Source organism: Exophiala viscosa (assembly GCF_022695815.1).
Source record: "Exophiala viscosa unplaced genomic scaffold EDD37scaffold_1, whole genome shotgun sequence".
Lineage (NCBI taxonomy): Eukaryota > Fungi > Ascomycota > Eurotiomycetes > Chaetothyriales > Herpotrichiellaceae > Exophiala > Exophiala viscosa.
Genome location: NW_026944353.1, coordinates 596,302 through 613,906, shown reverse-complemented (window position 1 = coordinate 613,906; position 17,605 = coordinate 596,302). Strand labels below are relative to the sequence as shown.

Below are 17,605 nucleotides of genomic sequence, written 5' to 3'. Positions count from 1 at the left end.
TTGCGTCATTTCCACCGTCACGCAATGCAATTAATGCATTAATGCCTTTTCTTTCAAGAAACCCGTCGGGTGCCATCCACAGTCTTCTTGTCCGATGACCATGTCCCCCACATAAAAAATGGTAGTAGGGAACACAAGTTCAAAACGCCACGCTATGACCCAAAAATCACACAACACCCAATCTACTCGCTGGGGTAGGTGACGGAGCCACCGATATCCTCCAACCAGGCGATGCTGTTGAATTCGGTGTAAATGGTCTTGATTTGCCAGGTGTCGGCTTGACCGGCCGAGTTCTCGGTCTTGAGGATGGTGTTACCCTTGATTGTGTTGGGTGGGAGAGGGACGATCCATCGGAAGGCAATGGTGTCGCAAGTGTAGGCCTCGATGGCGACTGTCTCCCAGGGGACGGCCTCTTGAGAACCCTGGCCTTCCTCAAAGGCAGCCTTGGTGGGGAAGGTCGCCGTGCCAAGTGCGGCACCGGTCAGTTCGTTGATGCTGTCTGACCAGTCAACCAGGTCATCGGCCAAGATGGCGTTGGCAACAGTGGCGTTGTAGTCTGAGATCAAGCTACCGAAGGCAGCAACGAGATATGTGGCGGTTGCGTTGTCCATGCATGTGGCTGGGTTGGGACCGGTCCAGTCACCCCAACCGAAGGGAAGAGCAGCGGCAGATGAAACGAGGGCCGCAGCGGCGGCGATGGTAGCGAAGGATTTCATGTTGACGGAGTGAGTGTTGATTGAGATGTTCGGAGAGCGAGTGACTTTTGTGTGTGGAGGAACGAGTGTCTGTCAACTGGTGATCCTGATGCTTAGCTCTGAGAGGAAAACTGTCATGGAGCTTGGGGGCTGCTCAAGAATTATATAGACATGACGCTCGTATGGAGACAGGTCGAGACCATGGTAAAAGTTGGTAACTAGTAAACAACTTGTTGTTAGAGTTCCCATGGGCTGCCTGCATGTCAAGCGTCACTAGCCAGTAGTAACATGGGGGAAGACCGGGCACTCAGCCATGCGAAAAGCACTGTTGTCAACTTCGTCGGAGGATTGCGAGCTCTGACTTCACAGCAGCTCCGCCCCCAGCCACATGGTGCCTGTTTGGGGTAGACTAAGATTAAACACAATTTCTCCATTGTATTGACTTCATTGATAGATGGCACTTGCTCAAGTTTTGCTGGCATTTTGCCTTTGCCCAGGTGGGAGGCTGGTCCGTGTCGACTCTGTTGAGGATTGGTCTCGTGTGGGCGTGATAGACCCCCTTTCGGCTATCTGCGACAATTGAGCCACTCGTGTGGGAAGCTAATGCAAGGCGTAAAGTCCAATCCTGGACTAATCCATAATCGTATTTTTGGCAAGTCATTCCTCTTTGAGTTTAGAAGACGTTTCTTCTTCATCCTCTCCTAGCCACTCGTCATTTCGAAGGTGCCATACCCTGATTGGAGACAGAATGATCAAGGCAGGTACACGATTCTTCCTTGCGAGTTGCCCTGCATCGCCTGCCTCGCCTGCCTCATACCTGCATGAGGCGAGAGTCTAGTGATCCCAACCTACCTAGACTCGGGGGCTCTCCTAAACCAGGTGATCAACAAGTGTTGAAAATAGTGGCCAGCAAGAACCGAGGCCATGGTGATGGGCAGAGGTCTCGGAAACTCTCCGTTCGATAGAAATGGCATATAAACATATAGTAGAAAGTTATCAACAATTCCCTGTCACTTGTCAATACAAAGTATTCATCGTTGCGCTCGGACGAGATCAACTTTATTGGACGGGCACGGATCTCCCCTCCAAATTATCATCTTGAAGCACGTACTTCAATATGGCACAACAAATAATCGTCATTCTTCTCATTATTGAGCCCTGGCCCTTGAAGGGTTTGGAGTGGAATCGTCTGACAGGGTAACCTGATCGGGTTGGCCGAGATCAACCGCACTCGTGATCTTTTTGGTCCCATAGGGTACAGCATGTTCTCGAGCTCTCAAGGTGTCTTTGCCTTTGATTAGCTGCATCATCATGAAGTTGAGAACGCATTTGATGCCTTGCTCCTCGCCACGCTTGACAATGTAGCCGTTGATATAGTCAACTTCTGGTTTCTTGCCGTGTCGGAGATCTTCCCGCATGCTGCTGGAGTTTTGTGCTGTGCGGCGAGTCACGCTTCTGGCCAACTGCTCCAGTCTTTCGGCTGAGAATCGCATCTCGACATTAGGGATGGCTTCCAGCTCAGGCAGATTCCGAATCACCAAGGATACCTCGGCAAGTAAGAGCCTCTGTACCATCGAGATTTCATCGCTGAGAAGCAATGCACCATTCGGCACGTCGAGAAGCGCAGTAAGAGGATTCAACACCACATTGGCTGCCAACTTCTCGAGCTGCAATTGAAAAAGGTCCAGGTAAGGGAATGCCGCGCATGCTAGGACGGGTGACCTCGTCAAAGTGCGCAGGAGATATCGTGAGGAAAGGTTGGCAAAGAGATCTTTGTCTGTTGGGTAGAATCTCTGGCGTTCGTCCTCGGGCAGCTCCGAGAGATTTCTTGCAGGGTACTTTCCGGGAAGCGGATGTCTGTCTTGATCTCGACAGATGCCCAGCGCCACCGTGCCGTAGCCAGCGTGGACGACCGAACATGGGCTCGTCATATACGAGCCATGTGAGACGATCCCGAGCATATATGTTGGACGTGTTTCGGGATCGGTGAAGACCTCTCGGTTGAGTTCTTCGATCTGTCCCAGGCCATTCTGCATGAAACATATGGTTGTGCTTGCATCGACACGGTGTTTTATAGAGCGCAGTGCTGAGACGGTGGCATGGCCTTTGACCGCGACAATCAATGAGTAGATGTAGAGTTCTCCAGACTTCAGTCTCTCCGCCTCTTCAATCGGATTCGTCTTCTCCCTGAAATTGCGCTTGTCTTGAAAAGCAGGTTTGAAGTGCCATGTGTACCCCTCGTTTGGTGTTTCCTCGAAGAGGTCCACGTCGTAGCCACTTTGTGCATCATTGATGGCGTTCTTCTTGTCAATCAGAGTCACCGACCGGCCCACCTTCTTGAATTCTTCGTACTGTTGATGCTTGTGCATCATCAAGGTGATGGGAGGCGGATTCGGCAGACATCGCAGAGAATGAGCTACCAACGTCCCAATACTTCCAAGGCCGAGTATGTGTACACGCCGAGTCAAGACTTTCTCTTCTTCAGAATCTGCTATGGCGGCATCTTCAAGGGGTTTCGACTCGAAGGAAGGAGCCGGCTCTCGTTCCCTCTTGGCTGGGCCTGACCACCAGCTTTGAGATTGCGCCATTGTACGGAAAGCGCGACACTGGTTGTTATGAGTTCGAAGAGGAATGATCAAGGGACCAGTCCACCGAGCGCCTAGCCATCTGCCAACTGCTCTGGTGAGCTGGCGAGGATAGAGTCGTTGCGACAGTTTGAAGGTCAACGCGAAATGATGGTCTCATAATATGACAGACTGCAACAAGCCGAACGCCGGGGAGGGATGTGGACGAAGATACCCGGGTCGTCGGCTATAGAGCGTGAGGGGTTGTAGACTGGGGACCTTTGGTTTCTTGGTACGGATTGCCTGGGAAGAAGGTTAGACCGCAATGTCGCAGGAGTGAAGTGTCGAAGGTGCACAATCACGGCAATGCACATCGATACGTCGATGATTGCGGCACGCGCCGTGCGGAGAAGTTTTTGAGATCTCAGATTCTTCTCCAACTCATTTTCTTCCTCCGCAATTTGATCACGCCGCCCCCGATTGCGAAAAGTGACAAAGTCCTGACTGTCCCGATCTGCCTCTATAAGAGACGACGGTGATGGACACGAAATCTCTGCTGGCCGTGGTGGAGCAACTTGAGGAGAACATTGAGGATCTTGAAGAAAACTTCGAACCGTTGCTTGAACGCGAAAGTGATTTTGTGTCCATCACAAAGAAATTACCACTCTTGGACAGAGCGAAGCTCAATGTTCTGGTAGTATACGCGATCGAGTCGCTGTTGTTCTGTACGTGCTGTCGAGCCTGCCACGGAAGATCGGAGACTAACCTTTGCAGCCTATCTCAAACTACAGGGCGTCGATGCCAAAGAGCACGCAGTTTTCCGAGAACTGGCACGAGTCAGACAATACTTCGAGAAGATCAAGAACGCCGAGCCTGGTGCAGTTACCGCTCAACCCTCCGTTACTCTGAACAGAGAAGCCGCCGAACGAGTCATTAAGCACGCATTGGTAGGATCACCTGGTTCTGCCAGGTTCAGAGGTTATGCTAACGAGGATAAAGGCCGGAAACGACAAGTACGACCTAGAACGTGCCGAACGTGAAGCCCGCGAGAAATTCCTTGCGAACAGAAAGCTGAAGACTTTGGAAGCCAGCATGAAAGAAAGGGCAAGAGCACAGACAAAAGAAGAAGAAGACGCCGAAATGTCGGACGCACTACAACTAGCAGCTCAACTTGCGGCAGTTGCGCAGCCGGCCTCATCAGAAACGTCATCTTCGTCCGAGGACGACAGTGAAGAGGAGGATGATGACGATGAAGACGACAGCGACGAGGCTGATGAGGGTGTTCAAGTACCCATGGACGAACCACAAGAAGTCTCGACCCCTGCCTCCGTGCCTACAGATCCCGCACGTCAGGACAACCAGCACCCAGTTGGAGAACAGGCTTCGCCAGAACAGACTCCGCAATCACAGCGCGGGAAAAAGCGAAAGGCACCACCATCTGAAGAACAGAACCCAGCCAAGATGTCTAAAAAGGCGCTAGGCAAGGAAAAAGCAAAGGCTCATAGGGCCGAGATGGCGAAACGCAAGGCAAAACGACAGGCCAAAAAGGAAGTCGAGAAGGTCGAACAGAAGGCCAAAAACATGAAAGAGATGAAGCGGCAGGAAAGCAAGAAGGCAAAGAAAGATGCAAAGAAGAAAGCTGCGGCCAATGCTGATGACGGCTGACTTCGATGGTAATGGCTCTAAGATGAGCTGACAGCATGAATTATGACATGAGATCGACCTCTAGAGACGACCTTGGAGAATAACGCTGTTCTTGCTCATCATGCTGCCAACCCTGCTTTGCATCCTGGGCGACATATTGAGGTTGGAAAGATAACAAGATAATGCGAGCATTGTCATGGTTTCCGAACCCTCATCTCACAAGAACACGCTCCGGGACGTCTAGATCAGGTCCATCAGCAGGCGGGATTGCCCCGACATGTACCATACCATGCTTGACCGGGACTGGCGCCTGAGCGGTTCGGTCAGTATTAGCAGGAGAGGATGACCTCAGGTGTCGTCTTCAAGTAAGTGCCTCATGACGAGGACTTTCGATACCACACGATACGATAGCATAGACAGCTCGACTCTGGTAGCTAGTAGGTGTTTACGCCGAGTCCAGCTCTGTGCTGGAAGGCGTTGGCTATGATGATATTTAAACCCAGTCGTCCAGTCACCCTCGGTCCATGAACTCATCGACACGTTGCTCAAGACCGGCGCTCTTTGCCGCTGTTCTTGGATTAGCATCAGCTGGGAGATCTCTCTTCAGCTTCTCCAAAGCATTCTTGGCCAGTCTCGATATCTGCCTCCATCTTTGCACGCACATTCTGTGTCTCAGCCGAGCCTGTCCACTCTTCGTCCGCTGCAAATCTTGCCGCTTCGCACCTTGTGCCTCGAGCGCGGAGTCCTCATCCACAAAGTATCGTACCATCTGGTCCGGCGATGCCAACGACAACAGACCTTCCAGACTTTTTTGGGCCTCTTTCTCAATCTTCTCAATCCAAACGACCTGTTTCCGCTTCGCCCTTATAAGTGGACTCTCCTGTACGGTAGCCGTAGCATCATCTCTCTTCCGCTTACCATCCTGCAAGCTCCCCGGAAATTTCCCAGGCTCCAGCTTCCCCTCAATAAACCTATACCATTGATTCTGAGTCAACACGCCCAAGTAACTGACCACCTCGGTGCGCCAGCAGACGCCGGCCTCGTCACCGTCCGGTCGGAGCCAATACTCGCCGAGATACTCTGCCTCTTCGAGCACTTTCCGCTGTGCGTCAGTCAAGGTCGACAGTACAATCTCATCCAGCCTGAGTCCGTCAAATTTGTTGCGGTCCATGGTGAACCCGTACTCCGTCCAGAGCATATCATTCCCGTGTGCACCGTAATTCAGCAACACTTCCTGTCCGGCTTCGTACGCTTGCTCGGCAGTTACATAGTATCCTCGCTTGTCGTAGGTAGTTTTACAGCCTGCGTCGTCCGTGTGATTGAAAAGGTCCATGCCCGGACACAGCGCCATGGCCTCGTTGCTGTCCTTGGGCGGCCGTTGGCCTGCACGCACGTAGTAGAAGCATCTGCTGTTGACTGCATTCCAGTTGTGTATGAACGACCAGTGCGGAGGGTCGGATGGTGAGAGAAGTGCGCCTGCATGGTCTGGGAATACCCGTCCGACGGCGTGCACGTGCGTTTCGAATTTTGCGAGCTGCTCGTCAAGCACTTTATGCTTTGTCGTGTTCTTTTGCAAGTCGCTCGATGTCCATGATCCCGTCAGAGACGGTGGAATCACACAAAACTCGTGGTGCTGCACTTTTAGTGGCGTCCGTAGTCGTTCAGGCCAGAATATAGGAACCGTCCACGTGAAATCGGTCAAGCGCGGCCACGTCGCCATCCATCTGGCGTATCCGTCCTTCTTGGCCTCCGAAAGGCCAAAGGTCAGGTACGCGGCAAGCAAGGCGTGAACAGGGATGTCCTTCCTGATTTCTTTACTGGCGAAGCTATGGGGGACGGCAGTTGTGGTGAGCAGCGCGGCTGTGGGGACGTGCATGAGCCGGTCGCCTGGGTTGAGAGATTGTGTGGTGTACACGCCCAGACCTTTGCCGGGGACGCGTCGAATAGAGACATTGGGTGAGATCTCGATTTTGTGCGCGTCGCAGTAGGCGAGGAGGTCGGCTAGGATAGTGTCCTCGGACGAGGAAGATGAGAGACTGTTCATGGCTTTCAAGGATGAATCTATCTCGATGGGAACACTCTGGTCATATCGACGTTGACAGGTGTTACCGGGCCATAAGCGATAGCATGCGGGTGACTGGTGGAATGAGCGTCTGGGAATGCTGTTCGTTCGGCATGATGGTCACCGCTGTTCAAGGCATCGACGTTCTGGTAGATTGTAATCTTCACGTTCACGAGACAGCGAGCTGACTAGGGCCGTGTGTTTGTTTCGTCCCCATAATGAGCATAAGAACAGTCAAGTCTTCGCATCGATAGAAAAAACGCCCCCATGGATTGAAGTGTTGTTGAGGATGGAGTTAGTAATATCCGGGAAAACTACCACGGTCCCGGTTATCGCCAAGATCAGATGAATATAAACATCCTCCCGTCCCAACCTCATTGTTTTCTGACGCAACCTCTGTTCAATAACGGTTTTACTTCTTTCCGTTCCGCCACAGCTTCGCCGACATCGATCTCTTTAGCAAGCTAGAGTCAAAAGCGACCGGCACACAAGCAGAGCGGCCGATGTCCGGAGAGCCCATGGGGTAAGGTAACAGCGCTCGACTCTGTTACTCGGAGCCCGTTCGCTGGTAGTCCTTGCTTTGACTGCACTAAGCACTGTTTGCCTGATGCGGCAGAACATCAGTCGCCCTTGACTCTTGAAGCATCACATTCGGCAGCACTGTTTTTACCCCTTCAAGTCTCTCAAAGATCCTCGATCACAGGTTGGAAGTCGGAGACTCCCTCTAGCACATATCTTAGGCGTCGTCATCCACGGAGTGACAGAACATACTTGCGCGCCGCGCTCAAGAGATCCCAGCCACCAGAATAGCTGTGTGAGGGCTTTTTGCACAAGAAACCGACCTCATGATGATAAGCTGATTCGTACACCGGAGTATCAGGTCACATGGAGGTCCGCACTCGACGAAAGACCACGTCGACAAGGGGGATTTGCATAGACAAAACACCCCAGCCTCGTGGTTTCTGACGGATGTGGAGGCCCATGTATTCAGCTCAGCGACTTTCGCTAGTTGACTGTTTATTCAATGTATACGAAAATTCGTGCTCTTGATGCCCAAACGCCATTTCTCTTTCCCCCATCATGATTCCGAGCAATCTTCACCTCATGTTGTCGTATTAACCGTTGATATATATTTCTAGCATACCGAGTAGCTTTCAGCGCGGCCGTGGCCCGAGCCAGCGGTACGCTTGGACCACGTTGGTCACGGTAACTTATCGACAACGAGCCCGGTCCAACTCTACAGCTTTTCACAGACCACAGTATGGCCAAGCTACCATAAATCGTCCTATCATACAATCCTCAAGTGCTCAGACATACAGCCATTCTCGTCATGCGAGAAGGTCCCGACCTCCCACGTCATATGGCCACACCATGAGACAGTTCTGCGCAGCCAGTTGCTCGTTCAGCACGGAATGTCGGACACGAACGACACGACCTGGCACTCAAGAGACGGTCGGCTGATCCAGTGCACAGGCCATGCACTTTGCCGGGCCCCAACCCTCGATGAAGATACGTATATAGAGACTGCTGATCTTTCCAGCCAGCCTGTCGATCAGCAACATGATCGAACCGCCCTGGAATGCAATATATACCTTCGATCTGACGATATCACATTCCTCCACACCAGTGGTGATCTCACCCCAGATACTGCATCGATCTTGACAAGATGCTCGACCTCACAGTCAGGATATTCGCCATTGTACTGTGCGTCGTGGGGATTGCTTCATGTGCCTTCATCAGTGACCAAGTCACCAGAGCACAACTCCTTGACGTCGCCCCAGATGCTGAGAAGGCAGCAACCGGCAGACCGAGATTGAGGCGGAACATCGCCTTCAATTCACAAACCGGCCATCGCTTCCAGTGCAATATGCTTGTCTGGGACATCATCGTCGCGAAGATATCGACACTGTTCACCGCCATCACACGGCATGCGATTCCATCCGGCCTGTCCAAACGCGCCGACTATCGACAGCGCATGGTCTCAAGATGGCAGATCCACCATGCCATCGTTTGACCTTTCTCGACCAAAAAGGCCACCACCTGCGAGAGCTTGGATCTATCACTCATTTGCCAACATCGGCTCGATATTTCACATAATGTAATCCACCGAACAAGGACATTCCGCTCTTTGAGAGGCTGGACCCGATACCTTTTACGCTCTTCACGACATACTGACTTGGAACATCGCCCATACAGTCATCACAATTCTTGCACTAAAGATCGAATACCAAACTGCTGAACCACCACTCGCTCATTTGAACACAATTCACGATCCAAGCCTCTATAAAGTCCGTCTTTTTCGTTCTGGCTTGACATGGGCTTCAGGAGAAGTTCCCACGCTCCTTATCTTCACTATCAGTCGCTCGACAACAATGGCAGCTACTCAAATGCCCTACCGCATTCTTTTGACAACTCAACAACCCTGCTTCAAGAACGAAGACTACGTGGTATACACATGAGACACACTCCTACAGACAATGAGCGTAAGTACAACGCTTATGCAAAACCACGCTCATTTGAACCAATGTACTTTCTGCTGCGGATGGACCGCTCCTTCAACGCTCTCTCACATGTCCAAGGTTCGGGTTCATGATCAGCCACGCTCGTTGGACACCCGAGCAACCAAAATTGTATCCTCAAAAATGCAATATCACAACTTCCCTCATGCTAAAGAGGCCAAGACAACACAATCCTTCACACCAAGCCGAAGTCTGATATCAAGATGACTCCTCGCCGTCTACAATCCACACCACTGTTAATCAGTTACTTGAATCAACAAGCTCTTTCAACGCCAACCAATGGAGCCAATCTATCCTACTTTGAAATGGTCCTTCCCGCCATGTTCCCTTCGATCCTTACCAATACTCATTCACAACACCTACGACGAACCATTCAGCCTCACCCATTCAGGCACAACCACTATATAGACACCAGACAATGTTAACCACACGTTCCCTACTATCCATCGACCAACCTCTAAGCCACGAAGTTGCGACACTCCTTCACTTCACAACCACTTCCAATCCTTAGCTTCACCAATGGACCAACTTGGGCAACGCTCGTTCACTGCTCAACGACATGGAAATCCATCTCGCTCCTTCAGCCTCAAGGCTACTCCTCATATCCGATGTCATGAGAATGATGCCACGAACCGCAGTAATGATGTTATGATTTTCAAGTTTGGATCATTGCTTTCGTACTTTGTCAGGCAGTACAGCGTGGAGTCTGAATCGTTGCTTTAGCATGTTTGATGCACCTGCACTACACCTGATACCAGTCATCGCATGTTTAGTATTAGCTTAGTCAATTCATTAATTATCACCATTATCTGATCATCCGAGTATCTCATTACTTCCTCCACTTGTTTTCGTATACCAAGGAAGTAACTCGCTGAACTCGCTCAAGTCGCTTCATAGACAAATCAAAATCTCAAAATTATGTGCTGTGTTGCTGCATTTCCGGGAAAATATGCATGAACGCTGTCAGAATTTCCCAAATCAACTCGTCAAAATCGAAAAGAGACCCAAACATTCAAACCGACAAACGATCTTTCCGTTTTCCAGTTCAATAAACAGTCCCTTCCCCTGACCACCTCTCCAACATCTCCATGGTGAGGTTTTTAGTCATCCCATCTCCCATCCCCAACCATGACCGGCATCCACTCCTGCCCAGGATACGCCGTCGCACTCATCGGAATCTCCTCCTCGGACTCATACCCCGCTGCTTTGGAGCCCGGCAACTCAGCAATAAACCCTTTCGGGGAAGATTTATCCCTCGCCTTCGAGCGTCCCGTCGGACTCGGCTCGCGTTTCGAGGGATCAAGGACGCTCACATTCCTATCGAGTCCCTCACCCTCGGTCGCGTTCTTACCGTGCGTTTGTGCCCCCTGCGCCGACGATTGAACACTAACCGGCGTATCACTCCTTGCAGGGCCCTCAATCTTATCTCTGAGCCGGCGCTTGCGTTCATCTTCTTCATCCAATCCCGGAAGGGCGATAGCGAAGGGTCGTTCCTGATCACCGTCGTCACGGGGTATACCTGCTGTGGGACTGATTTTCTTGGAACTAAATGTTCCCAACGTGGTTACTGGGTTTGTTTGAGGATTTGGTGGTCGTCGGTTATTAAAGTCTTCATCTGAGGACCGACGACCAAGTCTTGGTGAACGTGAGCGTTTGTGGAGATCGAAGACGTGATCTTTGGAGGTTGGTCGGGACGTTTGCGTTTGCGTTTGTGTCGCCGGCGCCGCGCTTCGAATTGCCGGACTGCCAGTTCGAATCGCGGGACTGCCGGATCGTGTGATATCAGTGGTGCTTGTATTGAATGGTCGCGGGTCACCCTGGTGTGAGTGCATTAATGCACCACCAGCCGGCGCTGTAGCGGGCACATTGTACGAATTCCTATTGGATCCTCCGCTCGTATCAATGCGCAAGTCCGCTGGGCGTCGTGGTTCCGTGCTGTTGCGTGGAGGCGTCTTAGGTGTTCTTGGTCGATATGGACTCTGAGTTCGTTGGAGGTCTTGAGGTGGTTGGGAGTCCGGGTATGTGGCAGCTTGGCTGAAAAATGCACCTGGAACTGGGGGAGGCGGTGTGAATGGTTCTTGTGGGAACGACTCTGACTCATAGTGTGAAAGTGGCCGTTGAAGTTGGGACTGCGAGTGCGAACTCTGAGCGTACAAGCTCGCCGGGTAGTGTCCTGCGTCCATGTCCATGAATCCACCGGGTACATCCGAGAATTGCCCATATGGCGTTTGCGCCGAGTACGGTTGGGGTGACAAGAACGTCTCAGACGCCATCTGCTGTTGACCAGGCCCCTGGGTAGACACCGCAGGCAATGTGGACGCCTTTGACGCGCCACTTTTGCCAAAAAGACCGCCTAGTCCGGAAAATCTCTTCTTTTTGGTCTCCGTCGGCTGATCCTTTTGTTCAGACGTGGGACCTCTTAGCAAATCTCGTGAAAGACGTCTGCTGGTGCGAGGCATGGCATTTGATGGCGGCACCTGTTCGTGTTCCCCATATTGACTGCTCCGTTTGGAAGATATACTGTCATGCCGACTATTTCGGCGGCCGAACAGGCTTGACCGTTTCTCTCTTTTCTGTGCCTTGGTACTGTCTTCAACTGGTGTCTCCACAGGGTCGGTCTTTTGCAATTTCGTGCGCGACTTGGAACCGAAGAATCCGCCGAATGTGCTTTTCTTCCGACCACCAGGAGTAGTTGGAGTTGGGAGAGGAGGCGGACCCATCGATTGTCGCTGAGATTGAGCCGCGGGCTCTTGCTGCGGAGATACTGGTCGAGGTTCGGGTTTCATGTCAAAATGTGCTTCAGCAGGATACTCGTAGCCTTGGTCGCGTCGCTTTTCGTCTTCTTGTTGTCTGCCAAAATAGGATGTCCGCTCGCCTTGCGTGGTATTCGCAAAGCCGGGCATGGTCTGATTTTGCGATCGTCTGGCACTGGGGAGTGATGAACCCCTCGGTTCAATCTGGACGGGACTTTGTCCAACCTTAGGTGCAGAGATCTGTTTGGGCGATCTGTATTCCTGAACGTACGGACCAGGAATTCTAAAACCTCCAGGCCTGGCTGATTCAGTGTATGAACGCTGGTCAGGTTGGAACTGCTCCCTTTGCTGACGCAATCGATCCAAATCTTCTTGTCGTCGTTTCGCGCTTGGGGTGTCGGGCGCGTACATCTGTGCTTGGTCCATGGGTGGTTGCTCTGGTTGAGCTGTTCGCAATGCAGGATGATTCCGTACGTTTGGGTCAGTAACGAACGGCCTCGAGTATGATTTTGATGTCCGTTTGCTGCCTCCGTTGGGTTGATCAAAAACTTCGTCGACACTGACTTGTGACATTTCCTTGCTTAAAGGCCGGTTGCTGAGTGTCTGGCTGACAGGACTCATCGGTTGGGTGGGAACCTGGCGTAGTTCATCAATACTCTCCTGTGATCGATGAACCTCGCCGATGCCTTCGAGGCCTGCGTATGAGAATGGGCGAGCCTGCGCTGGCTCGTCTTTGTCCGCCGTTTGGGGTACCTGCTCATGGTCTCCCGGGACATTCTCCACTGTCTCAGCCGTAGGCTTGCTGTCCTCGGATGGTCTGGACGGTTCATTCATACCTGGTGTTGGAGCATCCTCAGGGAAAGCACCAGGGATAGGATCCTTCGCAGGAGCGATGACCTCAGCGATGGGTGAATTGAGGTTGGCCGGTGCTGAATCTTGGGGCGGCACTTCAATGGCCGGAGCTTGGGGATACTCGGCCTGTTCCGGTTCCGTTGTGCCATATGCCTCATCGGCAGGTGATACACTTCGTTCTAGACGATCTCCTGAGGCCTCTGACCCAGGTCCTGGACTTGCGCTAGAAACTCCTGAGATGATTGATCTGCGGCTGACGTCCGGAACATTCAGACCTCCACCGGCAATCTGGGCCTCTGGCTTCAGACCGTCGCTCGCTCCGATGGGAGATCTGGGGGGTGTGATTGTGTTGGCATCGGACTTTTTGCGTTCAGAGACAGCGATGGAAGGCTGCTCAAGCGAGTCTTTTCGTTCTGCAATTTCGTCCTCGATCGTCCGATGGGATGGGTCGATCGGAGAATGCTCAGCTGTAGGTCTCGTGATCTGACTGATGGAGCGACTTGGACCATCGGCATGTTCATGTTGTTCACTGTCAAGAGCGGATATCGCAGGACTGATAGCTACCGCGTTTTGTGCTGCAGTAACCATCGGTGTACGATTTTCTGGTTCTTCCTTGTCATCGTTGACGCGTTCTTCGTCGTCCTTAATAGAGGCAATCGATGAAGCTCGTGCTTCTGGCTGTACAGACGTTGTAGTGGTCTCTGGTTGTAAAAACCTCGTAATACTTTCTGGCTGTGCAGACTTTGTTGTGCCAGTGCTTTGCTCCCCGCTTGTGGGTGCTGAAAACCAGTCGGTCGGCGACACAGGGGAGAGTGTCAGAGGAAGCTGTGGTGGAATCTGTGGTGGACTGTCCACGTTTTTGGTCTCTCGAGTCTGTATTGGCGAGATGCTGTCTTCGAACTCAGGTTCGCCGGGTGTAGGAGTAGTAGACGTTCGACGCGTGGCAGGTGATCCCTAGAGAAGAAGCGTCAACCCACAGCTCGACAATAGGATTGTAACAAAGGAACAAATAAGGGTTGTCTTCAATTCATTACTACTTGGAAATCCCGAGACAAGATTGGTGACTGTGGTTCCCATTGACAGGTCTTGACAGCCTCTGACAGCCCTTCATGACCCATCACAAAACCCTTGCATAGCCCTCGTAATGAAGAAGAAAGGAAGAAGAAGAAGTACTATCAAAAGAAAAGGGAAAGGTCAATAGGCTACCTTTTCACCAGAAGAGCTGACTTGGCGCATCTTCTCTTTGCCCTTGGCGAAGAGACCTTTTGCGGCAGTCCCGGCTTTTCCACCAAACTTTCCTGTTTTTGCCATTAATCGCTTTCCCCCTTCCTGCACCTGTCTGGCTCCTGCTGACTCGGTCAGCGTTCGTCTCGGGGGTGTTCTGTGAGGCCGGTTCTCTGTCAGATCTTGTGACACACGACTCTGTTGGTCGAAAACGTCGGAATGTTCTGGACTTCTCAAAGATGTCAACCAATTCTCCAGTTGCCCATCAGAGGTGGCATATGCAGCCCTGGTCTCATGATAGGCTCTGATTCGTTCTTCAGGAGAGTTGAGGCTCATAATGCTGCGTAAAGAGGCTGGTTCTGCAGCCTGATTGTTGTTCTTGGGTGCCGTGAAAGAAGAATATTGAGACATCGCCGGCTGTTGCTGCGTGGTTGGCTGTGTACCTACATTGAAAGTACCAGAACCTTGAGCATAAGGTTGTGTCATGCCCGATGGTGCAGCGTTTTGAGGTATGGCCAGCTGGCCGCTGGGGGTACGGGGTGTTGGTGCAATCTGAGACACTGGAGGACTTCGGGGTTGCGGGCTGTCACTCGGTTTGGGAGTTGGCACCCCAGAAGGGACTTCGCTAGTGGTTTCCCAAGAGAATCGTTGTTGTATAAAAGGCCTAGTCGCAGTCGAGGTGCTCTCTGCGGAAGCTTGCCGAGTCTGTAGGCTGGGCGTATCCATATCGTTGCGTTGCGAGGTGAAATATTCCCGGGGTTGAATATCAACGGAATTGGTGGTCGGCTCTGTCACGTTGGCGTACAGAGGGCCTCCAGTTGGCGCACCTGTCTGTCCTCCTACGGCTGTTGGCCCAGCCTGAGCGAAGGGTCTAGCTGAGCTGGTTATTGCCGACTGTGGTGATGGGCCTCGCTCAATCGCTGCTACAGGGGCTGATGTGGATGTAACTGGACCAGTAGCTTGTTGCTGAGGGACGATGTTTGGTTGTGCGGTAAATGATGGCGCCTGAATCTCGGACACAGGAGGCTTGGGTAGTGCAGCCGATCTCTGCTGAGGACTGAATACAGATTGTACGCCCATTGCTGCTAAGGATGTTGCTTTGCCAGATTCTGACAGTGGGGTCGCTCTTTGCTCAGCGGTAACACCTTGTTGTGTATCTGGCCTAGGTTGAGCTGCGGCTACGGGTGATTCTAATGAATTGAACCTTCTGCGTTCGATGTCTGGGCCTGCATGAATATCCGCCTGTGGCGCCGTTGTTCCCGGGACTATCGAGGAAGACTGCGCAGCGATTGTTGGTGCAGCCTCCGAGGGCCTTTGGTCCACTGTCTCAGCGTCGAGCGCAGTCGCTGGGCTTGCCCGATCCTCCCGCATGATGAGAGCTTCCTGTGTTCTCTGCGACGGCTGGAAGGGTACTGTGGGCGGCGATAATCGCCCTGCACGCGTTGTCATAACAAGTTGAGTATTGGCTGCGGGCTCCGCCAGCGAAAGGGATGGTTTCTTGTCGTCTGTTTCAGAAGGAATCACGGCCTGATCCCTGAGTGCTTGTGATGCCAGCCCTGGTTGATAGTCTTCAGCTTCGGATTGAGCTTGAACTGGTACCTTGATCTCTGCAGCAGCTTGTTCTTGAATACTAAGAGGCATTGTCCGGGATGCAGCAGTTTGCACAGGTTGTGTGTCAGGCGAGAGCTGATCTGTGCCTGGAAGTGAAACTCCAGTCTGACCTGGTTCGATTGGAACCGCCCAGGTATCTAGTGCAGGTTGAGATCTCGCTGTGGGATTTGTCTCTGGGTTCGCTTCGGCTACCGATGTACCCTCGAAGCTCGAAGTAGCCTCACCTACATCCTCGGAACTATCAGCTGGTGCAGTGACATCTCCATAGAACGTAGATCTCCTTGTTGGAGTTAGGCTCTTTTCAATCTCTTGCTGCAATCGCTCGTTGTCTCGCTCGCCTGGTGACCCTTGTGGCGGCGAGACATTCACCACTCTAGGGCGCTGGCCAGAGCCATCAAGAAACCTGCCCGTTCGTAGAGGTGCAGGCATGTCGACGGTACCCGACCCTGACGTCTCGCGCACTGGCTCAATCTTCTCTAGACCAGGTGTTGTCACGGGTGATGGCCTTTCTGACGAATAGTCAGCGCCGGAAGGCATGCCCAATACAGGACTTTCTACAGATCGATTGTGCTGGGGCTCGATTCTGCCTTCTCGTGGCGTCTGCTCATCATCAGACTCAGCCTTCCCGTCCGAGCTAGAAGAGTCCCACTCGTTCTCGCTTGAATCTTCTGAAGGTGCTTGGGAATCTTGACCGCTTTCGCCGAGTCCATGGCCCGAGAATGCATTAGCGAGAGCACTGCCAGCAGAAGCAGCAGCAGCAAAAGCCTTCTGTGCTACGCCATTGTCCGACTCCTTGGGAACCCTTGCAGTGGGTATACTTTCGGTACTGTCAAGCCGTTGTGGCGCGAATGGAGGCAGATGCTGAGATAAGCCTCCGGACGGTTGCTGTAGTCCAGGAGTGCCGAAGCCCGGGGTCTCCGCACCTGTGGTAGAGGTGTACGATTGCCAACCTCCTGGGAGTGACGGCCGGAAGCTTTCGAACCGCTGCTGTGGCGCCGGACGTTGTTGCTCCATAGTCGGCAAGGTGGCTTGAGGTTCGCTGTTGCTTGGTGTAGACCTCCCTGATTGTGTTTCAAGTTTGCCCGCTAGCTCACGAACAGTGCCTTTCGCCGGCGTTTCTGAGCGGGTTATGGGCGAAGGCACATGTGGAGTGACCGGTCCGCTATCTGGCAGGCCCGCCTTCGCATTGAACAGCTTCTTCTGAGCTTGCCATTCTTGCCACTCCTCGGATGTCGTCCGCTCACTAGGAGGCGCAGGAGGGCTACTGGACAGACTTTGGATGGATGTATGCTCTAGGGACCGAGGAGGCTCAACTTCAGCAGAGCTTTCGTCTTTTTCGTCTACCATTGATCCTTGTTGTGGCTGGATGGAAGTTGGGAGCTCGACACTAATAGGCCTCTTTGCGGGACTATTGTCATCCCCGGAGGGGCTCACATCTCGGCGATAGCCGGTTCGAAGGGCGGGAGGAATTGACGCATCACCCTGTGATGACGGCGAGTCATGTGCTTTCAAGGTTGCTTCTGATGTTGGGCGCGTCCGGGGCTGTGATGGCTCTTCGGGAATCGATGGCTGTGTGTTGTCAGCGGGAGGGTCTATTGAGACAGCCGGCTGTTTACGATCGATGATTGGGCTGATGCCCAGGGTTGAAGTGCTGTTCGACCTGTTCACAATATCCGGATTG

The 17,605-nt window shown here is 52.5% G+C and overlaps 5 protein-coding genes across 5 annotated transcripts; 2 read left to right on the top strand and 3 right to left on the bottom strand.

Moving 5' to 3' along the window:
• Nucleotides 1-182: 182 nt before the first annotated feature.
• Nucleotides 183-716, bottom strand: EDD37DRAFT_644362 (uncharacterized protein; the record flags this gene model as incomplete). Its single annotated transcript, XM_062817504.1, has 1 exon — nucleotides 183-716. One exon carries the CDS (start codon nucleotides 714-716, stop codon nucleotides 183-185), a length of 534 nt encoding a protein of 177 aa, XP_062674455.1.
• Nucleotides 717-1,843: 1,127 nt separating this feature from the next.
• Nucleotides 1,844-3,283, bottom strand: EDD37DRAFT_644361 (2-dehydropantoate 2-reductase; the record flags this gene model as incomplete). The annotated part of the gene is made up of 1 exon (XM_062817503.1): nucleotides 1,844-3,283. One exon carries the CDS (start codon nucleotides 3,281-3,283, stop codon nucleotides 1,844-1,846), a length of 1,440 nt encoding a protein of 479 aa, XP_062674454.1.
• Nucleotides 3,284-3,685: 402 nt separating this feature from the next.
• EDD37DRAFT_12058 (Sas10/Utp3/C1D family-domain-containing protein) lies at nucleotides 3,686-5,169 on the top strand. Its single transcript, XM_062809329.1, has 3 exons — nucleotides 3,686-3,984; nucleotides 4,034-4,206; nucleotides 4,259-5,169. Exons 1-3 carry the CDS (start codon nucleotides 3,798-3,800, stop codon nucleotides 4,922-4,924), a joined length of 1,026 nt encoding a protein of 341 aa, XP_062674453.1. The 5' UTR covers nucleotides 3,686-3,797; the 3' UTR covers nucleotides 4,925-5,169.
• A 245-nt stretch (nucleotides 5,170-5,414) lies between these two features.
• On the bottom strand, nucleotides 5,415-6,947 carry EDD37DRAFT_603490 (uncharacterized protein; the record flags this gene model as incomplete). The annotated part of the gene is made up of 1 exon (XM_062814654.1): nucleotides 5,415-6,947. The coding sequence occupies one exon, from the start codon at nucleotides 6,945-6,947 to the stop codon at nucleotides 5,415-5,417; it is 1,533 nt and encodes a 510-aa protein (XP_062674452.1).
• Nucleotides 6,948-8,631: 1,684 nt separating this feature from the next.
• Nucleotides 8,632-8,979, top strand: EDD37DRAFT_644358 (uncharacterized protein; the record flags this gene model as incomplete). The annotated part of the gene is made up of 1 exon (XM_062817502.1): nucleotides 8,632-8,979. One exon carries the CDS (start codon nucleotides 8,632-8,634, stop codon nucleotides 8,977-8,979), a length of 348 nt encoding a protein of 115 aa, XP_062674451.1.
• Between the last annotated feature and the right edge of the window lie 8,626 nt (nucleotides 8,980-17,605).

Bases quoted from the DNA above. Each gene is read 5' to 3' on its own strand.
- EDD37DRAFT_12058 (XM_062809329.1), top strand. From the start codon at position 3,798: ATGGACACGAAATCTCTGCTGGCCGTGGTGGAGCAACTTGAGGAGAAC. The intron at 3,985-4,033 runs GTACGTGCTGTC...TAACCTTTGCAG, and splicing joins GATCGAGTCGCTGTTGTTCT to CCTATCTCAAACTACAGGGC. The intron at 4,207-4,258 runs GTAGGATCACCT...ACGAGGATAAAG, and splicing joins GAGTCATTAAGCACGCATTG to GCCGGAAACGACAAGTACGA.